This window comes from Psammomys obesus, unplaced genomic scaffold (assembly GCF_907164565.1).
Source record: "Psammomys obesus unplaced genomic scaffold, mPsaObe1.curated_primary_1811, whole genome shotgun sequence".
NCBI classification, from domain to species: Eukaryota; Metazoa; Chordata; class Mammalia; order Rodentia; family Muridae; genus Psammomys; species Psammomys obesus.
The window spans coordinates 2713005-2726689 of record NW_026596069.1 but is presented as its reverse complement, the minus strand read 5'-3'; the positions used below and the strand labels follow the sequence as shown (position 1 = coordinate 2726689).

At 46.3% G+C, this 13685-nt stretch overlaps 1 protein-coding gene across 1 annotated transcript in view; it reads right to left on the bottom strand.

Annotated features, from left to right (window-relative positions):
• Epb41l4a (erythrocyte membrane protein band 4.1 like 4A) overlaps positions 1–13685 on the bottom strand; it is a 149449-nt gene that overhangs the window by 14544 nt on the left and 121220 nt on the right. The window contains exons 11-14 of the mRNA XM_055625702.1: positions 6129–6219; positions 2299–2382; positions 1644–1757; positions 319–366 (exon numbers count right to left, since the gene is read on the bottom strand). Coding sequence (XP_055481677.1) covers positions 319–366; positions 1644–1757; positions 2299–2382; positions 6129–6219 — 337 coding nt within the window. The remainder of the gene's footprint in view (positions 1–318; positions 367–1643; positions 1758–2298; positions 2383–6128; positions 6220–13685) is intronic.

The following is a 13685-nucleotide window of genomic DNA, read 5'->3' as shown; positions in this document are numbered from 1 at the left end:
ACCTGACCTCTGCCTGTTCGGTCCACGTGGACACACACACTGCGCTTGTTGTTGCTTTAAGCCAAGTGGTGGAGGGGTTTAGAATATGGCAGGGCATAGCTTGAGACAGCCGCAGAGGCACAAAGGGAACGGGAAATAAAAAGAAAATGTCAAGGGTCAGGACAGAGTGAAAGACTGAAACACGATTGAAACTGGAGTGAAAACATGAAGACTGGAGATACAGTCATAAGGCAGCCACGGCAGAGAGGAAAACGTCTCCGCTCCTGTCTCAACTGCGAGCATCCTCCCCCTCTTTGACTTATCCCTTTGCTTTCTTACCTCCTCCTTTGCTTTAGATCTGAGTCCTCGCCACTGTTGTGAGTTTTCCTGAGGAAGACAAAAGAAGAAATTTCAGAAAGCAGCATTCTGTACAGCTGAGGAAGCACACGGTTTCACATCAACCAAGATAGATGCCTGCTATCTTGGTTTACTTGCTCCACATCTATGTCATGTGTACACGTCCAGCCCTGTGGCAGGTCCCAGAGACACAGCACTCCACCAGCCGGCTCCAAGAACCCAGTCATCTAGGGCGAGCCTGTGGTCTATGCCACACTGGCTAAGCTACATTCATCCAACAACGGGGTTAGCCGGTGGCTTCAAGGCCTGTAATCCTCTAAGCCAATTTTCAGCTGATTCTGGCTTTTACTGGGATGCACTTTCAGCATCCTGGCCTTGAATTCCTTATCTCTTCTATGATAACCTCATCCACCTACACCTTCATTAAGCTTTGACCTTTATTATCTCTAACCATCTCCAACACATCGCTTTCTCCCCACAACTTCCTCTACTTTCTTTTACCTTTAAGCACTTATACTAGGGCTAAAAAAAAAAAAAAATGCAGGCACTGAAGTCAGACCACCAGGCCACGTAGACAGGAATCCCATCTTCCCCACTGAAGAGCTTTGTGACTCAAGTTACTCCTTTTAGTGGCTCAGTGTTTTGTTTTATTTTTAAAATTTTTACGTATATGAGTGTTTTGCCTACATGCATGCCTGCATACCATGCATGAGCCTGGTGCCCTCAAGGGCCAGAAGAATGCGTTGAGTCCCCTGGAACTGGAGTTACAGACCACTGCTTGGGTATTAGGAATCAGAGCTGGGTCCCGAAAGAGCACCAGTGTTCTTAACCACTGAGCCACCTCTCCCAACCAAAGTCTCAGTTTTAATAGAACCTCCCATAAACAGTTACAAGGAGGAAGGAAATGGGGCTGGAGAGATGGTGCAGCTGGCAAGGGCATGCACTGCTTTTGCAGAAGACCTGAAATCCATTTATCCAGGCTGCTACAATGATCCATACAAGGGCTACCGGGGACACGGGATGATGATAGCCCTGAAGAGCCAAGGAATCATCTAAAACTGATAGATTCACTGAAGCACCGAACGTCAGATGAGAGAGCAAGGGATTACAGCTAAGTTCACGGTTCATTACCTGAGAACTGAAATGAGGCGGCCACCTTCTTATCGGAGGGATGTGAGGGAGGATTAGATTTGAAGAAGATGATGGGTTCCATTTATAAGCCTGAGCCTATCTTAGACACAGAAATATCATATCCAGAGGTTCCTCAAGGAGGAATCTCCACACAAATGGCAAAGCCCTCAGCTCACCTTCGCCTCATTGGCTGCGTGGAGTCATTGTCACTGCCGCACGAGAGGTTACGCTGCCGGGTACAGGGAAACTTTGGAGACTTGGTGCGGTCACTGGAAGAGTTGTAGAGTCCACTGGAGTGAGAGAAATAATTCATGTATCAGCTTTGGGAGTTTTCACAAGTCGAGTGTGGAGTATTAGCATTAATGCCATTTTGGATATTTTTTTTTCCCCAGAAATATATCCTTAGTCTAGAACAGGAAGGTTCTCAACCTTCCTAATGCTGTGACCCTTTAATACAGTTCCTCATGTTGTGATGACCCCCAACCATAAAATGATCCATTGCTACTTCATAACTGCACTTTTGCTACTGTTATGAATTGTAATGTAAATATCTGATCTGCAGGATGTCTGATAAGTGACCCCAAAGGAGCTGTAGCAACCCACAGGTAGAAAACCCCTGCTCTAAACCATCACAGGAGCCTTGTAGGTGATTTCTTTATACACACTGGCTTTCCTTTCTGTCGTTCTGAAAGGTTTCACGTTAGGAAACCTGCTAGTGACTCCCGCTTCTGCATTTCTGGAAGCCAGAGGGCAGTTAGCTTCCTCGACTGGGTAACTGTGACAGGTCCTTTGCTGCCTTTCTCTCCAGAGACAGTGAGTCAGACTCCGTACCTCTGGGGTCCATTGTCTTCCCAGGGTGCATGAGATTTGCTTCTTTGGGTGTCAGGGCTGTTTTCATTCTTTGCTTTCTTAAAACTTTAATAATAAAGAATAGAAAAAAAATAGTTTCTTCAGAAGAAAGCACATTATGATGCATATATACATGTATTTCCTTGCTTATGGCTGTGACTCATTCCAAAAAAAGAACCCAAGATGGCTGATTAATAAACGCATTTCTCCAGTAAGCGCTTTCACATGTCCTCCCTGCTTTCTGTGGAGCGAAGCCAAGCTGAGCAATTGTTAAGAAACTTCTTTCTAAAGACTCTACCCTCGTGGGGAAGAGTCTTTAGACTCTTGTTTTAGAAACGCCTAGGGAAACAGAAGAGACCAGCAGAAGGGCCTGGGGGTCGCTGCTCACGTCCTCTGGAATCTTAGCTTGCAGAGAAAAAGAGATTCGTAGCTGTTAATACACCTTTAACCCTGGCCTTAGAGGGATCTGGGTGGTTGTTACAGAATATGGCTGTAGCAGAATTCTTAGTAATAGCAACCAAGAAAGGGGAAAGTGACAAGAGTGTTGCAAAAACAAAAGAAACCAACTTCTGTTGGGACACTCATCTGAGTGAGCCAAAACTAAAGATGTGTGGAAAAGCCTCATGCAAAACTACTACTTAGTAAGTTAACTTAAAAATATAATTTAAGTTGGGGTACAGCGGCAAATGCATTTAATCCCAGCACTTGGAAGGAGGAGAGAGTCAAATGGATCTCTGAACTTGGGGCAAGGCTGGTCTACAAAGGTAGTACCTGTATATTATGTTATATATAAACACATTTGAATTGTACATAAATATGTACATTTTTAAAGGGAATTTAAATGGAGTATTCTGTGTAAATGACGGTACTTTCCCCAGAAGCCATGGGTTATAAGGTAAAGATCTCAGCATTAGGTGTAGGAGACCTTCCTATGAATTTTGATCAGAGGCACCCAAAACAACACTGCTCTTAGTTGTCTACCATAACTAGACAAAAAGACCCCACTGCCGGAGAAAACAGCACTATCCAATTGCACAGCATACAGAAATCAAGCTAGGACTGGTTTGAAACCTTTATCCATGCTGCCAGCTTTCATGGTGCTCAGAGTCGCTGTGCAGGCCCCTGAGGAGGAAGGCCGGCCGGGGATCTCCTCAGGAGTGTTTTGTGCTCTGTAATCCTGACCTGCCAGGCAACATGTGCTCCGCAGGTATAATAATGGCATGACTGCTAACGGGGCTAACCAACTGCCCCAGGAGAGAAGACTTGCCCAGTGAGGGGGTGGAGGAGAAAGGGGAGAGGAGGAAGGAAAGGGTCCTCAGGAAAAGAAGCAATAACCTCCACCGAGTAGAGAAAGGAAGAAAGCCGAAAAGGAAGAGAGCCCGGGTGCAGTAGTTTGAATCAGACAGGCCCACATAGGCTCATGGGTTTCAATACTTAGTTCCCAGTTGGTAGAACTGTTTGGGGAGAATTAGGTGTGACCTGTTTGGAGAAGGTGTGTTACTGGTGCACGGAGGTTTCAAAAGCCCATGCTGTTCCCAGTCAGTACTCTCTGCCTCCTGCTCCTGGACGAGAAGCAACCTCTTAGCTACTGCTCCACGGCCAGGCCTGCTGGCCTGCTGCTGGCTTTCCACCACGATGATAGTCGCTGACTCTAATCCTCTGGAACTATAAGCCACAAACTCACTGTTTTCTTGTGAGTCCCAGATTAAATGCTTTCTTTCATAGGATACCTTGGTTGTGGTGTTTTGTCACAACAAGAGAAGTAACTAGGACACAGGGACATCCACTCACACGAGGCTGGCATTCTTTACAGCAGTGGCCAGGCACCCTGGCTCCAGGTTTGGCTCTGAAGCACTGAAAAGTTAACTCTGGACAAGGAACAGCCTAACCTATCTGACCTCTGTCCAGCTTCCGGATATCTTGGCTCCATCCTTCCGGATCAGAATGACTTTTGAATGCCATTTCCTTCTCCTATCATCTTTCTGCCCCGAGAATGTAAATATAACCGAGTTGTTACTCAAGCCCAACAAACTGTTTTAGAATCACCTAGGGAAACAGAAGAGACCAGCAGAAGGGCCTGGGGGTCACTGCTCACTTCCTCTGGAGTCTTAGCTTGCAGAGAAAAAGAGCTGCATAGCTGTTAATCCACCTTTAATCCTGGCCCCCAGAAGGATCTGGGTAGCTGTTACAGAACATGGCTGTAGCAGAATTCTTAGCAATGGCAACCAAGAAGGGCGGAGTGACAAGGGTGTCACAAAAACAAAGGAAACAAGCTTCTGTTGGGACATTATATCCATGTACCTGTAGAAGGTACATCCAACAAGGGCACACATACCAAAGGGCTAGTAGAGAGCGGGTATGTTTTCCACAGGTTCAATATACTGTCTAATGATTTAAAACTGAGACTTCAAAGATCAAATTTCCAAAGTAAATGCTTCCCTTTTGAAATGAGAAAAAGCAAAAATAAATAAATAAATAAATAAATGGAAATACAGTGAAGACTCAGTACAGTGCTATGAAGTGTATACGTTTACTAAGTCAGAAGGGGAAAGTGAGGAGGCAAGAAGGAAGACAGGGAAAGACAGAGAAATGAAAGGGCAATCTCAAGTAGATGATCGTTGAGGAATAATGAAATCCCAGCTTTCTTCTGTAAGCTTCTTCTCATCTGCAACCTGGCTGGGAAGTGGCCACCCTTCTGGTTTCAGGATTATTGGCAGCAGTGAGTTTCAAAGGGGACCGAGTTCCTTCTGAGAAAATCACTCTGCTTGTGCTGTCTATATCATGAGTGTGCCCTGTACATACAGGTGCCTCCACCCAGGACTGAGAGAGCAACTAGGAAAACACAGTTAAAGAAGACACATTCAAAGGTAAAGAACATGTCACTTCTAAAGGTTGATCTGTAAGGAGAACGCCCCAGAACTAAGGAAAACAGGCCAAAAAGTGTAGGTGAAACATCACAGCTCTGGAATGCTCCCCTCCCACCCCTCCACCCCCCGCCGCCGCCATCTCTAATTTTCTTACTAGGGAATTATGCTTTATTTCTCAAAGTCACCACAGACCTGTTGAATGAAGGCGCCATTATTAACTAACAAAAGATGGCTTAGAGGATGAGCTAAGGCCTCTCAGCAGGTCACACAGCTCTGACTGCTGGGCCTTCTCCATGATGCAAGTGGGGAGGCCGCCATAGTCAGAGTGAGTTCATGAAAGCTGCTCATTGTGCCTTGACAGGGCTGCTCCGTGGACATAACTGGAGACAGGAAAAAATTACTCCAGAACTCTCTTATCAGAGAACAAAGCTGATCTTTCAGGAACCAATTCCTATAACATTTTAAGAGGAGGTTTTTCCAGTGGGAATGCTGCTACTAGGAAAACTGATGCTGGGGACCATGACAGAATCCATATATACGAAATCTCCGAATGCTGAGGCGCTGGCACCTCTAAGGCTGCGAACCTCCTCTCAGGGCCACAGTTCAGTGAAACATTGTTAGGAACAGAGTACATTAAAGCAAGAGTATCGTCCCTTTACTTTGCCAGTCCCTTTGAGTTAGTCGGCTGTATCATGGCTTTAAGAACCACATGGAATTTTCAGTGTGCTGCTGAGTTGCAGACCATATACATTCTGTGACGTCTTCCACGGAGAACAGGTCCCGGTGTTTGCATTTTGCTGACATGATAACACATTCTTTGGCTCAGACACTATCTACTGGAGTCCCTAGGTTAAAAGTACTAATCAATTACCAAAGTGACAAGATTCTTAACCTTGCTAACAAGGGGAAGAATGTTTATGATGGCACATAACTGCACACACTCACCTTTTCACTGGGGAAGGTGCAATAATTTTAGTTGTTCCTTCATTCTCCCCATTTTCCATGTTTGCAGTTATCCGACTTATGTTGTTTGAGCCTAATAACAACAAATAAACAAACAGATAAATAAATGGCAAGATGAAAGGCAGAAGGAAAGGAGAAAGTGAGAAGTAAAACACAAAGACATATAATAATTATGTGTAAATGCAATTATAGGGCTGGGGTGATGGCTCAGCCAGTCAAGTAGGGGCCACGCAAGCACAGGGACCAGAGCTGGGTTCCCAGAACTGAGGTCAAAAAGCCAAACAATTGTGGCAGATACTTGTGATCCCAGTACTGGAGTGGTGGAGTCAAGCAGGTCCTGGAGGCTCCCCGGCCAGCCAGCGTGGCCTGTTGATGAGCCCCAAGTCCCACGGAGAGACCAATGTCAAAAACCAGGTACATCACCACCAAGACACAATACCCAACCTGTGGTTCTGGCTTCCACAAAACGTGCCCACTTTCTAACAAACAGACACACTCCTGCGCAAAAGGGAAGACAGAAAATGCAACGTCGGGTCATCTGTGGCCCATTTTAGTGATAGGCAATGACTCCAAACAGATGATCAGCCACTCAGTGAAACTGAGGTATTAACTATCAGACACAATACTACCCCAGGAGTCTTAAGCTATAACCTTTGATGAATATCAATTAGTAAGTCCTCATATCGTGGACTTTCTTTAAAACTTCAACTCTGAAAATAAGATTCTAAGATATTCAATACCACACTGAAACCTAAAATATTACCGGTTTTTTGAGAACAGTGCTGTAACGTCTTTCAGCCCGTCATGACTGGCCCCACTTGAAAGCACAGTGAAACTCCCCACAACTGAAACCTGTGAGGACATCCCCACTCAAGACGCAAACAGCAAGAAGAAAAAGATACACGTGCTATGGGCATTCATATGCAAAAAAAAAGTTTCAGATGTGTCTTTTAGAAAAGAAGCCTCAAAACCGAAAGATGAATTTTCAAGATTTTTCCGCCACTGATTTGCATACAGGCTAGAAGAGCCAGCAGAGGGAGCCCAGAGCAGACACTTTGCAGGGATTCCTCTTAGGTCCTCCCCTCAGGCCAGAGACCTGCAGAGGACAGGAAGCCCCTGTGTGGCCGTGGTGGTGGCTTTCTCCCAAGAGCACCTCACGAAGAGGAGACAATTCGGATGGGAACGGGCAGCCAGCCAACCCGTGGCAGGCAGGAGCACTTCCCCGGGGCTGTCCTTTGAGGGCATCTTCCCAGGTACGGCGAATCTAGTGCATCCTCATCACTACGTGCTAAGCGGTTGAGTTACAGAGATAACTGGGAAAAGTGACCGGCACTGATGTTTACTGCGCACAAGTTGTGTGTCGGGTACCGCTCTGCGAGGTCTGTGTGTGTTTACTCGTGTAACCCTCAAAATAGCTGGGGAAAGAAGACACCGACATCTAAAGATACCAACACGAGCCCTTGGGGCCCGAGAGACAGCTCGGTGGTTAAGAGCACTCCCTGCTCTTGCAGGACCTAGGTTTGGTTCCCAGCACCCACACAGTGGCTCACAACCACCTGTAACTCCAGTTCCACGGCATCTAATGTCGTCTTTTGACCTCTGTGGGCACCAGGCATGCATGTGATACACAGGCACACAAGCAGGTAAAACACTCTGTACATGTAAAATAACCTAAATCAGTCTAAAAGACACGAGCTCCCCAGGCGACCAGCTTGGACGAGCACCAGCCCAGCCACAGAGATGTAAATCTCCCCCGAGCCAACACGCCGGCCACTGCTTTCTGTCCACCACCTACAAACAGTGTGAGTCAATATCAAGTAAAGGCCACCGGGGGCAGGGGAGGGGAGAGAGAGAGAGAGAGAGAGAGAGAGAGAGAGAGAGAGAGAGAGGGACTGACTTGTCCACCTCGTTATTAAATTTGAGGAGAAAATGGTTAGAGGGAACTACACGAAAGTGATTAAGTAACTTGACTTCCGTGCCTCCCCTCCCCCGCCCGCCAAACAATTGGTTGTTAGACTAAGATTAGTGAGTCTGAGAGATGAGAGTCGGAGCAAGCCTGGGGACGCTGGGCACACAGCTCTGGCCTCCACCTTCACTCAGCTCTGTCTCAGCAGGTCTTAGCGGTAACAGGGGCTGTCACGTGACCTCCTCCTTCCGTTCAGAGGCAGCTGCTGTCCGTGCAGAATCAACTTGCCGAGATCTAGTTAGCTGCTTGATTTGGGGACAATTCTTCCGCCGCTGTGATGTCAAGATCTGATAATGCGCACACATGCATTTCCAACGACGAAAACACATTTATTTTTACTACCATAGGACTGTACACAATTCATAACTTGACACTTGTCAAACCACAGTCAACTCCCTGATGCTACTCAGTGTCGTTACTATCCATTTAGAGGTGGAATGGGTGGGCACATAACATTTAAATGAAAAAAAAAAAAAAAAAAAACAACAAGCCTTGTTTGGCAAGTGGGGAAAACATGTATAGGAAAACAAAAGGACGTTGAGCGTCTGAACAAAAGACTCTTGTGCCATACTAATAATGTCTTTTAAATGCCTTCAAATATCAATTTGTAAACTTAAAAAATATTTATTTTTATGTTCAATAAATGACTGGTTTGGCTGAATGTGGATATGCGCACATGTGCACGCTGCTGCCTGCAGAAGCCAAAAGAGGGAATCGCATCCCCGGGAACCGGAGTCTTGGACGGCTGTGAGCCACCGTGTGACGGCACAGCGCGAAACCTGTGTCCTCTGCAGACTTCTTCAATTGCTGAGTCTTCTCTCCAGAATGCCCCACCCCCAGTTTGTAAACCTTTATGTTTAATTTTATTTTACTTAATCCTGTTTTGTCCCTTTCCCTCACCTTTGATTAAAAAACCAACTATATACTAATATTTAAAGACAAAAAAAAAAAAAAAATCAGGAAACATCATGGCTGCTCCCAACACAAAAAATCCGAGGGTTTTAGTCAATCAACCACCTACCCCGGCACAACCTATCTGAGGAAATACTGTATTCACAAAGAAACTGAGCTAGCCGCTGGAATTGGTTCAGTTTTTTCCCCACCCTGACAGTACAAAGTCACTTTCCCTTAGCTGCATCAGCTTTTCCCTGAGTATTATAGGATAAAATGCCAAAGGAGAATAAATTAGTAAAATGAAAGATCCCTTTTCTATTTCCAGAGAGTACAGTCAAACACACACACACACACACACACACACACACAATGGTCCAGAAGAAAATTCTGTTCCCTATCACCATGGAAGATTTTCACCTGGCAGAACACAGCCTTACAAAACTATAAAACAAAAGCAAGTTTTAAAACACATGTGCCGGAAACTAGAAGTGCTTCTGCATCCGATGGCCGATTATTTAAAGTTCAAATTCCTGATGTCAGCTCATCCAGACAAAGGGGTCCCTGCTGCTCTCAGGAGTTTCTGCCTTCAAAGTCCCACGACAGCAGTTTAAGAGCATCTCCCTCCTCCCTATAGACTGTACTAACGTTTCAACATCGATTTGCTCCGTGTCAACTGCAAGATCAAACAAGGTGTCTGCTAACACGCTACAGGGAAGATTAAACTGATGGGAGTGGCCAGGAAAGCTGCTGGGAAAATACGTCAGTGAACAAAAGAACCTTTCAGAGTTCATCTCCTTGCACTTCCTCTTCCCCAGCCCTTCCTCTTCCCAGTGCCCAGCCTGGGTAGTCGGCTTCCATTCTTACTGGCACCATCAATTGGGGACGTGAGGTAGATTGGCACAAGGGCACCCCTTTCCCAGCCCTCCGCCAGAGCTACACAGATGCACACACACTGAGTCAGAGGCAGCTGAAGACATTCTTCTCTGCAGCTCAGGATGCCAGCTTCGAAAACAAGACATGGGGCCTTCACTCCCAGAGACTCGTGAGTTTGACTCTGGAGACCTGTAATCACACCAGTGTTGGACAGTCCACTGAAGCATCCCGTCCCTGGACCTTCAGGGCCCGAAGACAGGCCTTATCTCTGAATGGCTGGATGGAATCAAAAGTATCTCATGGACCCAGACACCAATTGTTTTTCCTGTGATTTGAGGACACAAATTGTGTGAGGGGAAGAAAGAGCTGGTCTCCAAATTCCTCAAGGCTCTGGATACCCCAAAAGTCCAACGGGACCCTACAACTGGGAGTAACGGATAGAAAATCTTCCCTGGCCGCCTTCTCTCAAACCCAGGGAGAGGAGCCACTCCACCTGCTTTGGTGGACAGCACTAGGCTCCTTACTGCTCTATGTAAGTAGATGTATACATATAACTGTATGTAAGGACTACCTTAAAATTTATTTTATTACATGTATGTACATGCACCATGTGTGTTCGGTGCCCATATAGACCGGAAGGTGGTGTCAGAGCCCCTGGAGGACATCAGTTGTGAGATGACTGATGTAGGTGCTGGGAATTGAACCCACGTCCTCCAGAAGTACAGCCAGTGCAATTAACCACTGAGCCGTCTCTTTATACACAAGGGTTACTGTAAAACAACAACAACAAAACCTTTTTATTGACTCTTTGTGAGAATCACAAAGAATGCACCCTAATCCCACTCATATTCTCATCCCGTCAACCTCCCCTTGCAACCTCCCCCTCAAAGGAAATTAAAAAAATAAAAATAAAAAACCCACAAAACAAATCACAAAAAACATCTCATCGTGGAAGCTGTAGTGTGTCACAGTATGTCCCACAGTATATATACCCTTTTGTCCATACATCTTTACTTGCAAATGTTCATTGCAATAAAGTCATTGGTCTGGTTGGAGGCTTCAAGCTTCGGCTACAGCATCAATACTGGATTCTCACCAGGACTCCTTTTGGATGCCCTGTTGTTGCCCTGTATCACGGAGATCCTGCAGCTTTGGATCTCTAGGACCAATCTTCTCACATGCTCAAGCAGTTCACAGATGAGGTAGATGTTGGGGTGTAGGCTGGGGGGTGGCTGAGTTGGTCAGGCCGTCAGCTCTCTCGAACCTGCACCATCAGGGTGAGCTCTCCAGCACTGCCCCGGCAAGCTCACCCAATGCTGCAGGCGGCAAGGGGCAGGGGCAGGGGCAGCTCTCCTGCTCTCCTGCCCGTGGGGCCAGATCATCTGTTACCCACGCCACCAGAACTGGCTCTACTGTGCTGCCTTGTCAAGACTGGGAGGTGGGGAGGGCAGGGGCTCTCCAGAGTGCTGCAGCCAGTGAGGGGCAGGGCCAGCTCTGCACACGCCTTGGACAACAACATGGTCCCAGATGCAGCCCAGACCAGGAACATCCGCATGGTCTTCAGTGATGATATGAGCCATGGACAGCAACACAGACCCCTGCTGCTGCATGGCATGGACCCAGACATGGCCCTCAGTGGCAGCATGGGCTGGTATTTCATTATGGCCCCAGGTGGTGGGGCTGGCTACTCACATCAGGCTCTTCCTCTCCACCTTCTCATCTCCAGTTCCACCTCTTCATAACGCTCACACTGTTTGCTTCTCTTTCCCTCCCACCTGTCCACCACACACCTCCACACTGCAGTGGCTCCTGCTGTGGGCGGGCCACATGGCTGCCGGGCCTCTGAGTGTCCTCTTCCACCCGCACCAGCGAGCGAGACCCCAGGGGTTACTTTTAAAAGACTTATTTAGTTAAAGGAAGGATGGTTACTTTTTCTTTTTTTCTTTTTCTTTTTTTACAGTATGTATTTCCTGATTTGAGTTCCTTTCTGTGAGGTTGCAACCTGGAGGTATTTAATTCTTTCACAAAAAGAATTTTTAAAAGCTGCGCACCTCAGTGCATACACACAAGATGAAAACCAACACTTTTTCATTGAAAGTTTAAATGCTGGGCTATATGTGTCTGTACGTAAGGGTGTGAGGGCCAGAGGAGGATGTCAGGTGCCCTCTACCATGTTTCTGAGACAGGGTCTCTTCTGAACCTGTACCTTGGCGTCTCAAACAGAAGCCCCAGAAATCCCCATCCTCCTCCCTCCCCCTCCTCCCGAACAAGGGTTATAGGTACATGTGAGCACAGACACACTAGCTTCTTTGGTGGGTGCTGGCATCAAACTCAGGTCCCCGTGTTTGCACAGCAACCGTTCCTACTTCCTGAGCCCTCTCCCCAGCCCCAGAAGTTAATTTTAAAGGACTAGGGAATTATTTTAATCTGTTTGTATATTTTGTCACAGATAAATATGATAGAGTGATGAAAAGATTAATCAGTAATAATTTTTAAAAAGTCTCTCACCCAAGGACAGTACAAGAGCAGATAGCTTCATTGCCAAATATTAGCAAGCATTCAAAGAATAAAAAAACCAGCACCAATTCTACTTGCTCTTCCAAAACAGAAGATGAAGGAATTCATCCACACACATAGAAGCCTAGCACTGTCGTGATGTCCAAACCAGATCAGATTACACACACACACACACACACACACACACACACACACACACACACACACACAGACACACACGGAGGCACATACAGCATTAACTTCTGAATCTTCATTACATTTACTGCTGACACTAACGTGCCATAGTGACACTAATGTTGACAAATATTAAATGTAGAAAGCAAACAGTACGAGAAGGCAGTTCTTTCTTAAGTATTCATCGCCTATTTGTGCCTGCAGATGGCTGCATGAGCTGATCTGCACCGCATGTTTCTGGTGTCCAGAGGCATCGCATCCCCTGAAACTGGAGTTGCAGGAAGTTTGGAGTCACCTGAGACAGAGTCGGGAAACCCAACCCGAGTCCTTTGCAAGAGCAGTAAGCACTTTTCACAGCACTCTTAACTAGAGAGACGTCTATTTCCCTCGAAAATAGTGCCTAATGGAGAATTTGGTCTTATTTCCCTAATTGGTTACATGTACTGTAACCAATTAAGAATTTCACTTTTGGGCCAGTTGTGGCGGGTGCTCCTTTCATCCCAGCACTCAGGAAGCAGAGGCGGGTAAGATAAATCTCTCATGAACTGACGATAACCTGGTCTACATACCAAGCTCCAGGCCAGCCAAGGCTACATGGTGAGACCCTGTCAAAAAAAAAAAAAAAGCGCAAAACAAGCAAAAAGAACAGATTTAACTTTTGGGAAACTAGAGAGATTGCTCAGCAGTTAAGAACTCTTGCTTCTCTTTCAGGGGACTACGGTTTAGTTCTCAGCCCCCACACCAGCGGCTCACGACCGCCTGTGAGGTCAGCTATAGGGGCACTGATACGTTTGTCTGGCTTCTGCGAGCACACACATATACACACGCACACACATAAATAACAAAATAAATCTTTTAAAGGACTGTCCTGATGTCTGGGCATGGCAGTACACACCTTTAATCTGAGCACTCGTTGGGGGGGGGGGGGAGAGGCAGCAGCAGGCAGGTCTCTGTGAGTTTGAGCCTGCCCTGCAAAGCGAGTTCCCGGACAATGAAGGCTACATGGTGAGGCCTTATCTTTAAAAAGAAAATACTTTTTGCTAGAATGAGGTAACTTAACGATTCCATTACCATTTAATCCCATTGATTTTTTTTTAATGCTGAGACTTCTTGCA